This window comes from Pygoscelis adeliae, unplaced genomic scaffold (assembly GCF_000699105.1).
Source record: "Pygoscelis adeliae isolate BGI_AS28 unplaced genomic scaffold, ASM69910v1 Scaffold7, whole genome shotgun sequence".
Classification (NCBI taxonomy): domain Eukaryota; kingdom Metazoa; phylum Chordata; class Aves; order Sphenisciformes; family Spheniscidae; genus Pygoscelis; species Pygoscelis adeliae.
This window is the reverse complement of record NW_008825268.1, coordinates 915567-931049: the sequence shown is the minus strand read 5'-3', so window position 1 is coordinate 931049 and position 15483 is coordinate 915567. Positions and strand designations below refer to the sequence as shown.

The following is a 15483-nucleotide window of genomic DNA, read 5'->3' as shown; positions in this document are numbered from 1 at the left end:
GGAATTTGGGTTGCTGCATTACATTATCAAGGAGAAGCTATGAGAACTGATAACACCAGATGGGTTACTAACACTCCTTGGAATCTGTGTATGTATGTTGTGTGTCAGAGGAAAAATATAGCTGAAAATTATGTTTCTCACTTAATCTCACTCTCTCTCAAACACAAACATACCCACACATCCTGAGTTGCTCTCAGCAGAAGGGTGACATATTAAAATTTACTAATCTACACCACCCCCAGAGATGAATTAAAGTAGCCTTTCTATGCATAACTAACGGGCACCTGTCAAGAGACAGTTATTTCAGTACCATGATGAGAGGCAATAAATCAAATAGCAACCATTGCCATTTTTTGGATGAAGGAAGTGTTACGGAGGAGCTGGGATCTTCCCTGTCCAGCTCCTCTGAGTCTTTGATAAAGACAAATGAAATATGTGATTTATTCATGTTTTTCAATTCTGTTATTAAAGGAACTGCATAATTGGGAATAAAGAAATGGCCTTATTGAAGTCAAGGTAAGTGTTGTCATCGGTTCCAACAGAACCAGGATATTCCCCTCAAAGGGGAGAAATTATCTGCTCATGTAAAAGGACGCTTACCATATCTGGAAGTCTCATTTTTTGGCAAGTTAGCTCGAAGAATGAAGTTGTTCAAGCTGTTGAGATAGGCTGGAAGGCTGTGATAACCTTCGGGATTATACCACACCTGCACACAATTGAGGAATTGAAACAATTTGGGAGAGAAATTGTTACTGATAACATTTTGGTTTGGTCTGCTTGCACAAATGAATCATTCCATGGTTGTTATCTAAAGTCATAAGCTCTACAAGTTAAAGTCCAATGATTAAACCACATCAAGTACTGAATGAGTATAAAAGCACATTCCACTTTCAGCACAAGCAGTCCCATCAGCTTCATTTGCCTTCTGGGAGAGAAGAAAGAAGCACTAGCTGGACATGTGACATAAACCATCCAGACACTTGTTTTCTTCTCTGTAATAAGTTGCTCAGAGCTGATGAACACCAGCAGCGGAGACTTCCCAAAGAAGGCTAAGCAGTCAAATGTCTAACACCCCTTGAAAGCCAGGGGGAAAAAGGTTGCTTTAGGGCAGAAAATAGCCAGTTGTCACCTTCTCATTCAGCAACAGCCCTTCCCTCCCCACGACAACTTTTCTTACCTATACCATGATAAACCCTGAGAACAATAAGATCACAGGACATGCACTTTGAGGGGATTTACCATCACCTACTTTAGGCACAACCCACAGCACCCAGGTTGGAGGTGTAAGCTACCTACCAAAGGACAAGAGAGCTTAGACTATTAAGCTTAGAAGCTTAAACACAGCCCACAGCATCCACCTTTGCATATCCCCAAGTCCTGCGTGCTAGTGATTTCACTCTCCTTGCCCTAGCAGAGCAAGGACTGGAGTCTGCTCTGCTTCCAACACTATCAAGGTTTCCAGGTATTAAATCTGACATGTGATAAGCAAATAGCAATGCTTTCAGGTCTAAGATGAAGCTGTAAGATTGGAGGGATGAAAACATCTGTAAACTCATTACATGAGCTCTGAGTGTTAGCAAAACAATAAACTCCCTTTTATTGGAGCCTCCTCTGAAAACAGCACTGCTCTTGCAGGAACAGTCTTCTGGTAGCTAGGTTTTCCAATGAGATCACAGGATCTTGTCAACTCTCTTGCATTTCCCTCCTACCTCAGATTTCAGCCTTGGTGCTTTTAACGCTGATGCATTACAACATTTTCACTGAGCAGAAACAGAGAAACGGGTATCTCAGAATGTGCCAGACAGCCCTAGTTAAGGTACATATGTTCTCTCATGAGATAAAGGTGCTACTAACTGATCTTTTTACCTCTGTATAATAAAATTATGACAGCAGAAAAATTGTCTCCTGCTAGCACGAGAGGTCAGACCAATAAAGAAGAATGGGGAGAGGAAAGGAAGTGAACTGCAAGTCACCTTGCCCATGCTGAGATGCAGATTTCAGAGGGTTTCACTTTATTTTCTGAAATATCCCTGAACTCGATATCACTTCTCCTGGGTCCCACACTTCCCATGCTAGGACAAGCAGATGAAGGTTCTTTACCTTAGTCAATGTTCTGTTGGGAGGCACTGGCCTGATATCGAACCGGAGATCTGTTGTCAAAGGCAGCCCGAAGCTCCAGCCACCATACCTGAGTGAAAACCAGAGGGAAATGCACTGCTACCCTCGTTCAAAAGCTTTAATACCTTTGGTTGATGCATGTTAGTGTGCCGCAGTTAATTCTAGCTTGACTTAAAAGAACTTACCCCAGTATGTAGTGTGTGGCCAAGCCAAAACTGCTGCAGGAGCCCTTATTTGGGGAAAAAAGGGAAACAGAATCTTGGCAGCACTGTCACGACACTGTGCTGAAAGCCTCCATCTGAGAAACATTTTGGAGTTGCATGAACTCTTTTCTGAGTCAGACAAAGGCTTGTCTGTGGATCCAGCCATCAGCCTGTCAGATGATTGACACATTATCCCTAGGCTATCTCTGCTATGATCAAGCAGAGCACTTGCACGAACCTTTACCTTTAACTCCTTGTCTACCACATTGGAATAAGATGACTGCTTCTTACCCAGAAGATGAGCAGCTCAGTTTAAAATCAATGGCAGATGAACATATTCCTTGACAACCTTAATGGCAGGCTATTTTTGCCCCAAGACATGCTGCGCGGCTGTGTTGCAGAGTCCAGACACACTAATAGCTCTAACAGCCCCATGGTGCAAGAAAACGTTCAGCCTCTAATTTCACTGGAATGGATGCACTTGTTTAAGTGAAGCACACGCTGAGACTCTTCAGAGAATCAAACTTGGAGGAAAGTCTCTCCCCAGGGTTTACTTCATGACAGGCTGTGTCAGATTTTCCTCTTTTTAAGCATTTCTGAGTCAGACAAAGGCTTGTCTGCGGATCCAGCCATCAGCCTATCAGATGATTGACACATTATCCCTAGGCTATCTCTGCTACGATCAAGCAGAGCACTTGCACGAACCTTTACCTTTAACTCCGTGATTGCAGGACGTTTTACCTCCTTTCACCAGATTCACAAAGACCATCAGCAGAGAGGCCCTTCTAAACCCCTACTGCCCTGCCACCGCTTCAAGCCCAGTGGATATGATATGTGTAAGAGGCTGCTCCCAGTACAATTCAGAGGAGAAGGACTGGAGATTTATGCCGTACCGTTTTTGCAGGAAGTCTTTGGTAGTTGCTAGAATGTAGGTCTCCACGTTGTGCCCTGTAAGGTTATAAAGTGTCCGCGTGGAGAAGGTCCTTCTGTGAGGGGGAGTGTAGTTCGTCTGTGGACATGTCTGATCAGAGGCAAATGAACAAAAATGTTAGTGTCTGTGTTTTAACTAAAAACTAACATATCAGGACAAGATTGAAAGCAGGCAATGGCAACATTCTGGTCCTGGGACTGACTCCTACAGAAGCTGATGATTCGCAAATCAGGTGCAAAGACATGGCATACATCCCTGCATGCTGTCCTGAACATATTTAGCGAGGTGCTTAAAAACAACCATAGCTTAAATCTACACTTCAGTTCTACTGACATCAGTGAGACCTTGAAATGTGCTTCATGCTACATAGGAAGATTTTTGTTGAATTAAGGCTGATCCTACTTAGCAGAGCATCAGAGTGACTGCACAGACAACGGCAGAGGGCAAAACAACTCATGGAGCAGAAAACTCCATGGTGGCCTCAAACTCTCATCTTGCATTTCACAGCAGCTACACTCCACATTTTTGCTTTACTGTCAGTCATTGGGAATATTTTCCAGAGCTTCAGAGAAACCTTGGATTACTCCTGAATATATAATTTAACATGCTGAGGGTCAAAGTCTTATCCACTGTTTCATAAGGTTGAAGCGTCCTACCAGACAGCATGCTGGCTGCTTCTTTCAGCTCATCCATAACAAAAACCCTGGCCTCCCCCATCGTGTATCTGTTCATAACTTTGCATCAGAATACACAAAATAGCTTCCTTCATGCTGAGGAACACCTGCCTGTGCCTGCTAGAGGTGAGAATCAGCTTTGAACATTATCCTGACTTACCGGAGAAATGATGCCAATACTTTTAATGATGTGAAATTAAGTGTATACCCAGAAAACTCCATAATATTGCTGCGTTTTAAGGAATGACTAGGAACATTCAACTAAGCACTTGCTTTATCTTACAAATGGCATCACACTGCACCATGAGTCTGATTTCCTACTGGAAAAAAGCTGAAGTCAGGTGAACGGCACTGGAGGGAAGAAAGCTCAACTTCAAACTGGACTATAAAACTGTAACATCATTGGGGCAGAATCTGCCTTTTCCCCATGTACATATAAAGACACTAAGCCCAGCAGTGCCCATATCTGATTCTGTATGTGTCACCGTAATGCAAATAACTGATGTTATTAATCATCACTTCGTTTATAATACAAAGCAGAGTAAAAGCAGATGGATCTAGACTTTGCATAAAGTTAAATTCTGAAGAGCAAACAGCAATAATAGCTGTGCTTTCACATAATGACAGTGCTTGTATAAAATGCAATTTTCCTCTTGAATACATGTTCACCTCTGCTAAATGGGACAATCATACAACATTGAAAAACACCGTTAAACCTTTTCCCACCACGGGGAGGAAGGCAGATATATTAGCATGCGTATCTTCTGAGGACGCTGTTTCCTTTCCTGTCCCCAAACTGGTGCAGACAGTGGTTATCCAGTGTACAAAATCAACAAGGCCAAAAAGAGACAGGAGGAATCTGAACACTGAGTTCCCCTTAGTATCATGCCTGCCCACAAAACAACTCCCAACCTACAAGGCTCCCCAAATATCCCCCCAAACTCCCTCTCTTTTGGGTTTATTCAAATTACCTGGATGCCATCTGTGCAGTTGCAGGCAGAATACTTAGTTCTCTGGTTTCCACTGAAAATCCACTGGCCGAGCATGTCCTCCTTTAAACACTGCCTGAAAATGAACACATTTTCCTCTGAGGTTCTCTATGCTCAGGTGTGCAAACGATGCTAATTGCTGTCATGTTTAATGACAGCAAGGATGGCAGTGAGCAGCTTCAGCAGAAAAGCAGACCTTCTTGTCAGCTCTGGGTGTTTCAGGGAATACCCATCCTCCCGCTGCCTTCAGTGCCTCTCAGCAGAGAGCCCTCACTACTGCTCTCTGTGCCTGGATTTGTTCAGCTGATTAGAAGGAATCCAGACATCACTTCATTCCCACAGTAGACAGTGTAAGGAGTTAGCACGCAAAGGCCAAAATCATCTTACAGTGCAGAAATAAGGGCTATTATCATTGCAATAACTGGGGAGTCCTGCGATGGACTGTATTGACTAGGCAGTCACTGTAAATACTCAATATAAATATTTGCCTGCAGATATGTGGCACGCATGAGCATGCAAGTCTGCCCAGGATTTTACTACCAATTCCTTGAAAATTTATCTGCAGAGCCCGAAACAAACCAGCCCTCATGGCACAGCTTTAAGACACAGATAACAAAAGCTATGCTGAGAACTTTCTGGGTAGGCTCAGTGTTATAATTGGGATTATGGGGGAGGCAAGGACTACTTCCCAGATACAAGAATAGCTTGCTCTCATCCTGGCATCCTGCCACTACCAAAGCTGCTCCCTTACTACTCATAATAACAAAGGAGTTCACTTGTGGTGGTGAATACTTCTTGAGGCAAACAAAGAACACCAGTGTCAAGGTCCTGGGACTGTGTGGAAGTCCCAGTCTCAGCCTTAAAGCACAGTATAGTTTCCTGTCTTCAAGAATATGTACAGTTCTGTGCTGGCAGATGCAAGCCTTCACTCCAAGCCGCACGGGAGCCACGTAGGCCCTCGGTAGGGCTGAGGTCTGCTTCACACCAATCATGACTACACAGCTCCCCGCTCAGAACTGACTTACATCCCGTCAGCTCAAGTCTGTGAGCAGCACAAGCTTGCACCTGCCTGCAAAAGGCCAGTTAGACATCTCCTAATGAGCTGAAAGAGTCTGCAAGTCAACCTGAAGAGAGGCAGGAGATTTTTTTTTCCCCCCTGCACGTGGCACCAATGTATGAAAATTCTGCAGATGATCAAAGACGGTTATTAAGGCCTAATAGCTCATAGTGTTATGTCAATTCTCTTGCAGATTTGGAATTTAAATGGAAGAAAAATCAAGAACTACTTACGAATTGCTTTCATTCATGCATGTGTTATCCGTTCCAGGGAAAGCAAGCATCGAAGCGACTAAAGCATCTGTGGTTTCATTAAAATTTCTAAGATTTAACAAAGAAAAAAACAGAAAAAAAGAAAAAAGAAAAAAGAAGAATGTTCAAGATACTCCCACTACCACTGAGCAGAGGAAAACTGTGTCTGAATGAAAGAGGATTTATTTAAGATGCTAAATAAATGGTTATTTGTGGTGCTAGCCCTGCAAACCACTTAAGTACATGCAGTACACAAGGGCAGTCACACAGGCTTAAAAGGACTGCTTATTGCTTAGAGCCGCACACCTACTCCGGTGATTTGCTGCCTCTAGATCTAAGCAAGTTACTGATGAACTTTTGGACAATTAAGACTGTTTCCAGGGAAAAAGCATCTACTGCAATTTTCAGGCACTACTCCCAGTCTTGTTGCAATCAGCTCTCTCAATTGTAAAGTCCACTTGGTTTTGGTCATTCAAGAAGATGCTTCTTGCTTCTGACCCAGCTTTCTAGCAATGATCCATCAGGAGAAGCAGAGAACATTAGGAACAGAGGACTCAGACGTAGTTCTGGCTCATTCCCCCCACGTAGCAGTACTGAAGTGGAAAGGCACGAGCGGTCCTGGGAAAGAACACCTAAGAGCAGACATGCTTGCTTTAGAGCTAAAGTTTATATTTCTGACTTAAAGCTGAGAACCACTGGAGAAAGACAGCAGTTCACATCATGACATAAGAATGATACAAATTATAATAATTTTGGTAATAGGATTTTTAAGCACAATTAAATAATTCAGTGGTGACTTCTTAATCAAACTGAAAAAGTGCATGCCCTTCAAATGACTGTGTGCCTTGGACTAGTGGGGCCTGGGCAGGAGAGCGTGCCCTGCACTGAGAGGAGGGCGATGCATACAGTTCACAAGATGGACAGAATTTGATCCCAGTGTTGTAACATTGGAGACAACTGATGTGGGGACCCCCACTTCACATCGGGGGAAGAGTATATATATTAAGAAAATCCCCTTGGGGCAGTATGGCTGTCACAGGGCCAGAGGACTCCAATGGCAAACACAAAGAATATTCCTCACATTTCACAGTTAATTCCAACTGAGAGGTTGTTTTTCTAAAGCTTTCTGATTGGTGGTCTGAGTCAAGTCATCTCCCCTAGAGACCCCTTCTTAGGAACAGGATTTCTACATGTTATCTGCGTAACAACTATACAGATAACATAGCTACATATTATCTGCATAACACTTTTCCACTGGGTCTGCTTAGAAATAATCCTGATGGTAAAACTGACTATAAACAAATGGTTTAAGGGTCACAAAGAACACCACTCACCCAAAGAAGTCTGCCTGGTCAGATGTGCCATACAGAGAGGGGGAAAGAATCAGTTCAGGATATTCGGTCTCCTTAGTTCTCAGCGTCCCAAGTCCCATGGCAGCCATCACAAAGAGGACCGGGAGGATGACCTGAGCAATGAAGCCTCTGACATCCCGCCGGGTATGGTGGAGTCTCTTAATGAACAAAGCTGATGTCTTCTTAAGCAGCAACGGCAAACCCTGCAGGCTTTTTGATCTAATCAGGAGCTGATCTGTGTACAAAAGAAGAACGCATTTTGTCATGGATCAGTATTTGTGAAATGCAGGGAATTGATGGTTATAGTACCCTGGGAGTATATTGAGCTTCCTGCACTCCTTTACAGATGGCAAATCAAAACTACTAATTTGGAACATACGCAAGGGTCAGGCTTGGGATAGGACTCTGATTTTGGCTCTTGAGTCATAAGCTTATGCAACACCTTTTTTTTTGTTTAATTTCAAATGCGTACGTGTAGTGAATTCATTTTGAGATCTTGCAAGAGGAACACGGGCTTCCAGATGCAACAAGTTACCTACATCCTACCTACCCAGCTGCAACTTACAGGGAAAACACATTATTCTTTTATATTTGCAAACTGAAAATTTTCATAATTTAGAAAGCAGGTCCTCAGACAAATCAATAAGAGAATTAATCCTGAAATAAGAAAACAAGGCACATAAACCAGTTGATCTTTTGCATGGACAGGGTTGTGGTACACTAGAAGCAGAGCCAAATCCTGTGCAACCTATTCCTCTTTATGGAATATTAACCTATATAATACAACATGAAGCAAATCCTTTCCAGTGCTCTCATTAGGGGTGACACAAAACAATTCTCTACGCATGTGAGTTATTGTTTACAGTAACATTTACAGTGTAGGTCAGCTTTGAGAAACACGTACGAAAATACCTCTGCGTTGTCCCTTGGATGCCTCCCTAACTATAAATGGTATACACAGTTATAAGGACAAAAAATGTTTCTACTCTGAGAAAGCATTTCAACCAAGTATTTGCTCATTTTTGGACCGTGCCACTTTTTGCAGCTCTCAAACCCTTGGAGATACTGGTACAGCTCGATTCTCTTCTGAATGTGAATTTATCCCACTGTTCGGCCCTTTGGGCTGTTTTACCATACTGCAATGGCTGGGACACTGCAAAAAGCAGCAAGAAGGACCCAGCTCAGAGCTGTGCTGCTTTTGCAACAGGCTAAGGGGTTTCCACAAAGTTTCTCTCCAATTCTACTAGTTATGTAGAAATAATCCTCTACATCAATTACAGCGATTACTTTCAGAGGTATGCATTTGCTCTTTCACTCACACACTGTATTTGATTAGATTGAAACCTGGATCAATTTAAAGGAAGGCGGATGCAAACAAAACCCCTCTGTAATTTATTCTGTGATTCAGACTATTCCAAACCAGTGGATCTAAACAACTGTTGAGTGCTGTACTTCTAGTGATTTATGGGTTTTGTGGTTCCTGGTTGGGTGAAATGTGGATTTCAACAAAGGAAGAAGACAGGGAGCTCAAATCAGTCCATCTGTCACTGTTTGCATCTGCAGCAAATCTGGAATAAAACCTGGAGGTAATTTAGTACCGTCTCTTTCTGTGAAGGTATCCGTGCTCACAGACATTTCGTCACTGCCAATTTGACCACTAGCTCCAGGCAGCTGTTGGGGCAGTTCAGCATCTTCTTGCTGGTCCTTCACTAGCTCTTTTGTCAGATTGAGAAATACCTATGGAGCAAGAAAATATGAAGGAAAATTGGTCCAAATGACTCCATTTACCAAAACAATAATCAGAATCCACTCTCCTACTTTGTAGCTGTAGTTGGTGCAGCAAATTACAATCCTCTTTCTGTTCCCTTTGTGCTCTGCGAGAGAAATTCACTTTTTTCAGTATAAAATTGTTGTTGTCCAGCTCTTTGTCACCTCCTGTCTCCCTCCTGCTGCAGCAGTGGAAACTTACATCTTTGCAGCTGCCCCCTGGACTTACCTTGTCCTAATACCACCTGCTACGTGACTACTGACTAGGTGTAAATGAAACTGCGTTTCAGCTCAGGCCCTACATAACTCTACTCCCTCCACACCCACACAATGAGCAGTGCACAGATGGCTCTCCCTGCATGGCACCAGTGAAGAAACAAGGAGGGCTGTTTCCCTGGCATATTTTCCCCTCTAGCCTCTGACAATCCTGGCTGCCTCCATGCTGGGAGTGTGCACAGTTGTGGCACCCAAGCTGCACATGGTACATGCTGTATAACTCATTCTTGCTCCCTTAGGAAAACACCTTAAAAGCAAGTAAGAATTTCTGAGCAGAAGGGTAGCAATCTCCCTCCCTCCCTCCTGCAAGACAAGGAACATCACTGCTCATCATTTAAAGTTACTTTTTGTTTCTGATGCAACTAAATCTTTGTCTTTATTTGACCAGAGATTTCCCATGGGCAGAAAGGTGCCTGTGTCACTCTGAGATGCACCAGGTGACTCATTTGTACAATACAGCATCCATGCTGAAGTTTGTCACTTAGATGGTTTGCTAACTCGCTCCCTACTGACTGCATCTGTAGACAAACCCAGATTCGTGGAGACCAGGAGAATAGTTCGAAGAGTAACACATCATTGCCCTCTCTCCTTAGTTTAACAACTCCAGCATCTCATTTTCTGGGTAAAATGCCAAAAAGCTGTTAGCAAGGTGAGACAGTGGTATATTGTACATCAGTATATGTATAGATTTATGAATACATCTACACACTCACATGTTTGTAAGTGTAACACAGCAAACAACCAAAACAAACTTCCCCTGCCTGCAACTCTCACATCGAAAACATGCCACCATCTAGCCCAGAAAGCAGAGCTACACAGTGCTGTGAAGTTAATCTCCATAACATTTCATTAAATTGAGAGGATCCTGAGCTCATACCTCTTCCACGGTTGTGTTTGAAATCCCATAGCAACCAAGGTGGAGATCACTCAAGCTGGTATCGAGGGCTCTGAGAAGCGCCTGGTAGGCCCCTGAGACTGTGGACTTGAAGGGGGGAAGCACGTACACGAGCTCTCCACCAATATCCTCCTTGAGATAAGCCTCCGGGAGGTGGGACTGGATCAAGGAGGTCACTGCTGTGGTGTCACACTCCTCTATCATGTTCTGAAAAAGAAGGAAAAGACTGGTCACCGAGGACTGCGAGGTCAAACTTCCTACCACAGGATTTAGCCCAAATCCTGTCCCATAGAATAATCAGTAGGTGATCTCAGTCCGGGGATGCAACACTTCAGTTTAAATATCAAAAGGAGACGAAAGTGGGTTTCTGGCCCTTGAAAAGGAAGGGGGTGTGCCCATCTTGGTCCATCCAAGACCTTGTTGGGCTCCTTCTGTCTACAGGGATATTGGGAGTGGGCTGAATCGACCACTTTGCACTAGCTAGAGGGTTTGTAGTACAACAGAGAAAAAACCTAACCACAAGAGAGCTGACACATGAACTCAGCTGCCAGCACAAATACATTCTTTGCCCCTGAAAAACAGGGCTTGCACATGGGTCTTTTTTCATTTTCTCTATCTATACTGCCAGCAATTTGGAAGAGGGGCTGATCTCTTACGGTATCTGCACGTTATTCTATGTGCTGGGGCTACCAACAGCACTGTCATAAATGCTATCAAGAGCAGAGTTCCCCCCTCCTTGCAAGCAGAACATTTTGCCTCAGGCCAGATACTATTGATGGACTCTTCCCATCTGCTTTATTTCTCTGAACTCCAGAATTCACACTTTGCACCCAGCCTTGCCTTTAACCCTCAAGGAGACCCTGTTCTTTTTCAACAAAGCAGAGCACTGACATTCCTCCCTTCCAAGGGCCACAGAGGCTGGGCCGGTGGCCCCGCTGGAGAGTCTCCCTCTGCTTCAAGGGAAGCGGGGGCCACATGTTCTGTCCGTATCTCTCACCAAGAAGCAGTGTGCTCACATCCAGAACCTCAGTAGTTCTTTAGTACCCCTACAGTCCTTGGATCCGTCACTCAGCTCCTGCCGATATAGCCGTTAAGTGCCTGCATCCCTGAACAAGCCTTGATGGCTCCCCTCAGAGACGAAGCTGCTGAGAGCTCTAGCTCAGCTCCGTGCAGGCTCGCAAACAGGAGAACCTCTACCTCTGCCCCAGCAGTGCCTGCTGCAGTGACCGTGCTCATGGGACATGAAAGGGAGCTAAGGCCCAGCGGGGAAGGGAGGATAAAAAGGACTGCATCATGCACCTGGGATACAGGAGGCTCAAGTTCAGACCTCTGCCTTGTCTATTAATGCTGCAAGGCTTTGTGTAGAGGGGCTGAAGCTAAGACTCCTGTGTTTTGGGGAACTTTCCACATAGGCTGTCTTTCTGAAGGAAGTTTATTTATAAAAAAAGCATGTGAATTCCAGCATGGGACAGGCAGATTGAGCCAGAGAGTAAAGTGCACTGTAACCCAGGTATCTTAGTGGTTGGGGCATATGAAAAAATGATCTTACTGGCAGCCCAAAGAAACAGTCCAGCATATTCTTGAACCTGTGTGGCCAAACCCAAGGGTTTCAACTCAAAACACATCCCACTTTCACCTGGGCATAAAGTGGACGCATAAAGAAGTTATTCCATGAAAGTGAAATTATACTGGAACAACCACGCCACTGCAGACATCTAAGACTGAGATGAACTTTCTGCAGCATGCTTCATTTCTGTGGGACACAATGACGTGCCTCCTTCCTTCCTGTCCTACAACTGACTCAGTTTCCCACCCAAGATGCTGAAAATTTAGGACCAACTCAGACACAAACCTTCTTTTTTGTGAGCGTCAGGTGGTATCCATCACCAAATGTTTCCTTGAGGTAGAATGGTGAACCACAACATTTGAGCCCTCCATGCTCTAGGAAGGCAATTCGGTCACTCAGAACTTCTGCTTCATCCAAGTGATGTGTTGACAGAATGATGGTTCTGCCTGGAAAACACAAAGCTGATGTCAGCCACCACAGAATAAACACACGTGATTACATGAGACAGGTGAAAGCTATGCTGAATGAGGGGACAGAGTATCAGGTGAAAATCGACTGCGCTTTTTTGGAATTATTAGTGAAATTGGATGAAAGGCAGTATTAGAGAGAAGCTGAAAGTTACTGTATTGTAAATTGTGTATTATGGTAGTTACTTTTCAAATGACACTGTGACTTTACGAAAAACAACCAGGATGCACCCAGAGGGCCTGCAAAATCCCACTCTCCCACAATTTGTTCTCTGTGGTCTCCAAAACCCACAGTTCAAAGCCACCAATATATTTTCAAGAGTGACACGAATCACCTTTACCACTGGGCAGCATCTTGTCTCATCACGGTACCTTTTTTATTCTTGGAGATAATTTCCCAAATACTTCTCCGAGAGCATGGATCCACCCCTGTGGTTGGTTCATCTAGTATCACCACCTTTGATCCACCCAGGAGAGCAATAGCTATAGATAACTTCCTCTTCATCCCCCCGGACAGGGAGCCAGCTAGCTTGTGACGATGGCTGTACAGTCCAGTCTCCTTCAAAGTCCTTGAAAACAAAGAAAAAACAACCCCAAAGGTGGTCCTTCAGGCATCTTTTAAAAGCAGGGAACCTGAAAATACCCAAAAACCATAACTGCAAATGAAAAACTGCTCAAGTATGGACTGCTCTACTGAATGGTCACAGTGCAGGGAGATGATTCACCCTGTAGCTCAGTCACTGGGATTTTAATGTAAAACATTTTTTTAGGATGTTTTCAAAGTTTCCATCTGACAAGTCAAGGTTAAAGGCTCAACCTCATCAATGGAGAACTCCAAGATCTAAACTCCTTGGGATGTTCTGGCTGCTTTACCTCTCCGCAGAACCAATAAGGCCGGTATCTTTCTGACTGGTTGATTAAATGTCTTTCTGGGGAAAACTGTAAAGCAGCAAGGACTAGACCCTTAGGCCTATAAATTCACCTCCAAAGAATTACCACAGAAGTTTGTAAACCCCCCGGAGAAGAGATGTTATTTTCTTACAGCCACGGATATCAACACTCGATATATTCCTCTAGTGAGACCAAGGCATTATTTGAACTCTACGCAGGGTCTGCAACAGTCCTCAAAACCATTCTTTTGAGCTTTGCAGTGGCAATGGCACTACCACACAATAAATTTGACATCCCTCTCTCCCTTCTCCAACCCTGCTATTTTTATACCTCTTCACTTCTTGGTAGAGCTCCTGTTTACTCCAGTGAGGGACTTTGATGTACCCGTAGAGCAGCAGGTGTTCCTTCGTGGTGAGATAGTTAAAGAGCACGTTGTGCTGCATACACACCCCCATGTTTTTCCTGATAACTTCCTGGTCAGTCCTGATGTCTTTGCCATACACAAAGATAGTACCTGATGATGTAGGGAACAGCCCAGTCAAAATAGATCTGAAAGGGAAAAATAAGTAGAAAAGAAAGTTAGAAAAAGGAGAAAGCCACAGGTAATTTTTTCACATGGTCCTATACCTATCATCACTTTCAAAGTTTCCTTACATCACCGTCACACTTCTTCCAGCCAGAGACCACTGACCACTGCTTCTTCTGCTGTCTGACCATTCTTTGGCAGAGTGGTGGCCAATTAACATCAAAGGACATCCTCATACCCCTCTGCAGGAATGTAAGGGCAAGTACCAAGCTCACACACTGACCTCTGGCTACTTTTCACATGTACTTTTATCTTCTTCACCCTTCCCCTCCCTAAATCAGACCATTGCATATCGCATACATCAATACTCATGAACGCCCTTGGGCTTCCAATTTAATCACTGGGAATTCATATAATGCAGTTACTCTTCATTCTTTTGAGGTTTGTCTGCAGTATCCAGACAGCCTCATATTGGTAACCACAACAGAGACTGAAAACCACATCTTCATCTTACTAACCACATCAGAGCATGGAAACCTGATTTCACTGGCATTATTAGCAAGAAATGGGGGAGGGCTTCCAGACAAGACACCTCACAGTGGGCAGCACTTTCATCTAGTTCAAGCAAATAATTACTTACCTACCAATACCTAACAGACCTGAGTCAAACAACCTCTGCTCAGAATAACTACTTGCACAATATAGATAATTTTTAGTGCTGTCCTACAGGGACTAAAGGAAGAAGATGCGTCTCAGACTGCCCTTCACCTTCCCAGACATTCTCTCTCTCCTGGGACTTTTAACGATCATTAAAGAGGAAGGAAGTAACTTGTGACCTTACTCAGGTTTTGAAGCCTGCACTGAGTTTCAAGAAGGCGTTATACTTTTCTGTATATCACCTTTGCCTACACTTTGCAAAGAGGATATGAGATGAATTGATAATAAGCTGAGATGAAGCACAGATTTGTCTTACTGGTTTTGGCTCTTCTGAGGCTTCTATTTATCAGCTTAATGTTGCTTTCAAAGAAGTGATGCACATATATATCAGTGGAGAAATCAAGTTCTACAGGTCTGTTTTAGTGCTGTTATCTAATAACTCAAATAAATGGCAAAGCTGGAAGGGCTGAAAGGCCGATGTGTTAACCCACTGCCATTCCAGTCCAGCCAACACATGAGTTTGTACAGCTGAAATATACCCTTATTAAGCTTTCTTGCTAATATCACTTCAGCTTTGGTGTGTGTGCGAGCTACCCAAAGCTTTCACAACAACCTAACCCCAGGCACCATAGTGTCATGGAACAAAATGCTAGAACAGCTGCTGTGCTGTGTATTACAGGCATCCTACCAGATTAAAAAGCATAGAATCATAGAATCACTAAGGTTGGAAAAGACCTCTAAGATCATCGAGTCCAACCGTCAACCCAACACCACCATGCCCACTAAACCATGTCCCTAAGCGCCTCATCTACACGTCTTTTAAATACTTCCAGGGATGGGGACTCAACCACTTCCCTGGGCA

At 43.8% G+C, this 15483-nt stretch overlaps 1 protein-coding gene across 1 annotated transcript in view; it reads right to left on the bottom strand.

Annotated features, from left to right (window-relative positions):
• The window catches only part of ABCA12 (ATP-binding cassette, sub-family A (ABC1), member 12), a 54695-nt gene that overhangs the window by 16427 nt on the left and 22785 nt on the right, over nt 1–15483 (bottom strand). Inside the window, exons 21-31 of the mRNA XM_009329640.1 lie at nt 13769–13987; nt 12920–13116; nt 12366–12526; nt 10496–10720; nt 9174–9312; nt 7558–7810; nt 6206–6292; nt 4898–4991; nt 3215–3342; nt 2101–2188; nt 601–706 (exon numbers count right to left, since the gene is read on the bottom strand). Of these exons, the coding sequence (XP_009327915.1) occupies nt 601–706; nt 2101–2188; nt 3215–3342; nt 4898–4991; nt 6206–6292; nt 7558–7810; nt 9174–9312; nt 10496–10720; nt 12366–12526; nt 12920–13116; nt 13769–13987 (1697 nt within the window). The remainder of the gene's footprint in view (nt 1–600; nt 707–2100; nt 2189–3214; nt 3343–4897; nt 4992–6205; nt 6293–7557; nt 7811–9173; nt 9313–10495; nt 10721–12365; nt 12527–12919; nt 13117–13768; nt 13988–15483) is intronic.